Here is a 2,766-nt window from a genome sequence, read left to right as displayed (position 1 = left end):
CAATCCCTAATATTCTGTGATTCTGTGACCTCAAAACCACAATTCAACTGAAAAATAAATTTAAAACCAATTTTCAAACAATTGGCAGGATGTCTTGAGTAGCTTTATCTAATGTACATTAGGAGCCGAGTTTTTTGGCAGAGAATATGAAGTCTACAAATTGTTAGGGACTAAAGTAATAATAATTTTATGTAATTGTTTAATTCCCAGCAGTCCAATCAGTGATCTCCCTGACTCTACTTCCCTCAGCTGTGACTCCCTATCCCACTTTCTTTGAATTTACCAGAACCTGTGTGGTCAAATAAAATAGCTGGATTTCAAAACAGAAGTTACCAGGCAGAGGGAAACCGTGCTTCCATTAGCAAGCGGTGTAATTGCAACTGGTTTGTGCATCTTAGCTTTGACTTGAACCTGGACTAGAGGAAAAATGTAAAGAGCAATGTAACTGAGATCTTCAATAGCTCCTCTTCAGTTTCATTAATTTGTGGAAATAAAGGTTTGGAAAGCTGAGAGTACAGACAATAACGGGGATTTGCAGGGCAGATACAGCATTTCATGAAAGCGATTAGATCCTTCTGGGTCCTCTGAAAGCTTGCAAAGTTAAGTGTTTTGCTGTCATGAGTGGCAGAGAATAAGAAGGAAGCCCTGTGCCATTAAGAAGATCTTCAGAGCTTTGAAATCCACTGGGATCAATACCTGTGATATCTGTAGCATTAGCTGCTTCTCTGACATGCTGTTTGGGAATAGAAGAACTAGGGAGATGAAACAGTTACATGGTTTATGGTTTTATAATGTGTACTCCTAAATGACGTATTTCATGATTTTACATTTTCCTCTCATTTTTTTAGCTGTTCAGTGGTACTAATTATCTTACTGCTCCAGTCATATACTACGAGATATGCTCCACACTTTAGGAAATATTAACCCTCCTTTGCCTACCTTTCCAGAGTAAATTATAGACAAGTTGAGTGTGTGAATTGTAATTTGTTTTTTAAAAGGATAGATGTGTTCAGATCTTCCAAGAAGAGAAGCACATTCTGAAACCTACTATCTTTGCAATGAAAGCCAAGTTCAGTAGGATTAAATGCCTTTCTAGATGACAGCAACTGATTGGGTCAGGCAATAAGTAGTGTTTCTGGTGTAGTTTATAATCTTCTCCTTGTTTTATTATATTACCAACATTTTACTTAAAGGTTTCCTGTTAGTTCTTGTAAGGTTTTTTTTTTTTATTAAGCTGTTCTTTTACTTACAAAGATATTTCATTTCTAGGTTAAAAATACTGACCTGTCCAGAAGCAGATGTTATATGTTTGAAGGATTAGTGGAAGAGTATTTATTTCATGATGTAATCACGGAACTTGCTGCTGGACAGAAGTACTCGACGCTTCCTGTGCAACTTCTTCATTCACTTCTAGAATATGTCCTGTTGGTGAGAGATGAAGGCTAAAATATTATAAATATTGAAGCAAGAAATAGAAGTATTATGATCTTTGCTTCTGACATTGTATTCAGTACTTTTTAGTGATATATTTACCTTTCACTTTGTGTTCGTCAATTTACAAGCCATATGAATGTAGTACTCTAAATATTGTGGAAGAATTGTTACAGAATTTTTTTTTACTTTTAGAAACAGCTCTTGTGTGACTTTTTTTTTTTAACCTAGTAGGCCACAGATAGCTCAATTGAGAATCTTTGTTCTAAGCAGTGGTGGGTTCAGCTGGAATATCACCAGAGCAAGCTCTCCTTGTTTCCTTCCTTATTTTTTTTTTTTTTTTTAACTCCTGGAGCGTGTCCAGTGACGTGCAATTAAAGGACTAAAATTAAGGATTAAAGGACTGGAGTATCTTTCATATGAGGAAAGGCTGAGGGAGCTGGGCCTGTTCAGCCTGGAGAAAAGACGACTGAGAGGGGATCTGATTCATGTTTAGAAATATCTAAAGGGAGGGTGTCTAGAGGACAGGGCCAGACTCTTCTCATTGGCACCCAACAATAGGACGAGAGGCAAAGGGCATAAATTGCAGTAGGAAGTTCCACCTGGACATAAGGAAGCATTTCTGTACTGTGAGGGTGACTGAGCACTGGGACAGGCTGCCCAGAGAGGTTGTGGAATCTCCCTCCCTGAAGATATTCACAAACTGGCCAAAATCGTGTTTCATGTGCTCTAGGAGTCCCTGCTTGAGCAGGGGGGTTGGATTAGATGACCTTCAGAGGTCCCTTCCAACCTCAACCATTCTGTGATTCTGTGAATTTTGCTGCTTTGTAGTTTTTGCATTAAATTGCATGTTACTTCACTGATTAAATTTGGTCACTTGGGATTGTAAGGAACAAAGAAAATACAAAAACTCTTAGTGATTATGGATCTTTGACCAGTATGGAGCGAATATTATTTTATCATTTTATTACAGGGAAATACTGATGCAATATTTTATGCTAAACTTCGTCACATTTTGTACCTTGTTCTCCAATGTGATCCTCCTTGGAAGTCCACATCTATGTTAACATATTATTTGGATCTTCTTCAGTGCCCTATCTGTAAGAAAGGCACATGGTCTTTCATCGAGATGCTTGTAAGGTAAGAAAATTTACTGAGGTGTTGGATGCAATGGCTGTGATGTTATTCCATTCTCAGGGAGGGGGAAGGAGGGCTGGAATTCCATTGTATCAAAGGTGTGTTTCCACCAGAACAAGTTAAGTTTAAGTTATGTGAAGGTCTAGAATTGTAACTGAGGTTTGGACCTTTCACTTCGTTTCAGTAAGTGTTTGCTCC

General features: G+C 38.0%; 1 protein-coding gene across 1 annotated transcript in view; it reads left to right on the top strand.

Moving 5' to 3' along the window:
- Window positions 1–1,269: 1,269 nt before the first annotated feature.
- SLF1 (SMC5/6 complex localization factor 1) overlaps window positions 1,270–2,766 on the top strand; it is a gene marked incomplete at its 5' end in the record, with an annotated part of 21,567 nt that continues 20,070 nt past the window's right edge. Inside the window, 2 exons of the mRNA XM_010172458.1 lie at window positions 1,270–1,428; window positions 2,405–2,571. Coding sequence (XP_010170760.1) covers window positions 1,270–1,428; window positions 2,405–2,571 — 326 coding nt within the window. The remainder of the gene's footprint in view (window positions 1,429–2,404; window positions 2,572–2,766) is intronic.

The sequence above is a fragment of the Antrostomus carolinensis genome, unplaced genomic scaffold (genome assembly GCF_000700745.2).
Source record: "Antrostomus carolinensis isolate BGI_N321 unplaced genomic scaffold, ASM70074v2 scaffold997, whole genome shotgun sequence".
Taxonomy (NCBI): domain Eukaryota; kingdom Metazoa; phylum Chordata; class Aves; order Caprimulgiformes; family Caprimulgidae; genus Antrostomus; species Antrostomus carolinensis.
This window is presented reverse-complemented; position numbering and strand designations above follow the sequence as displayed.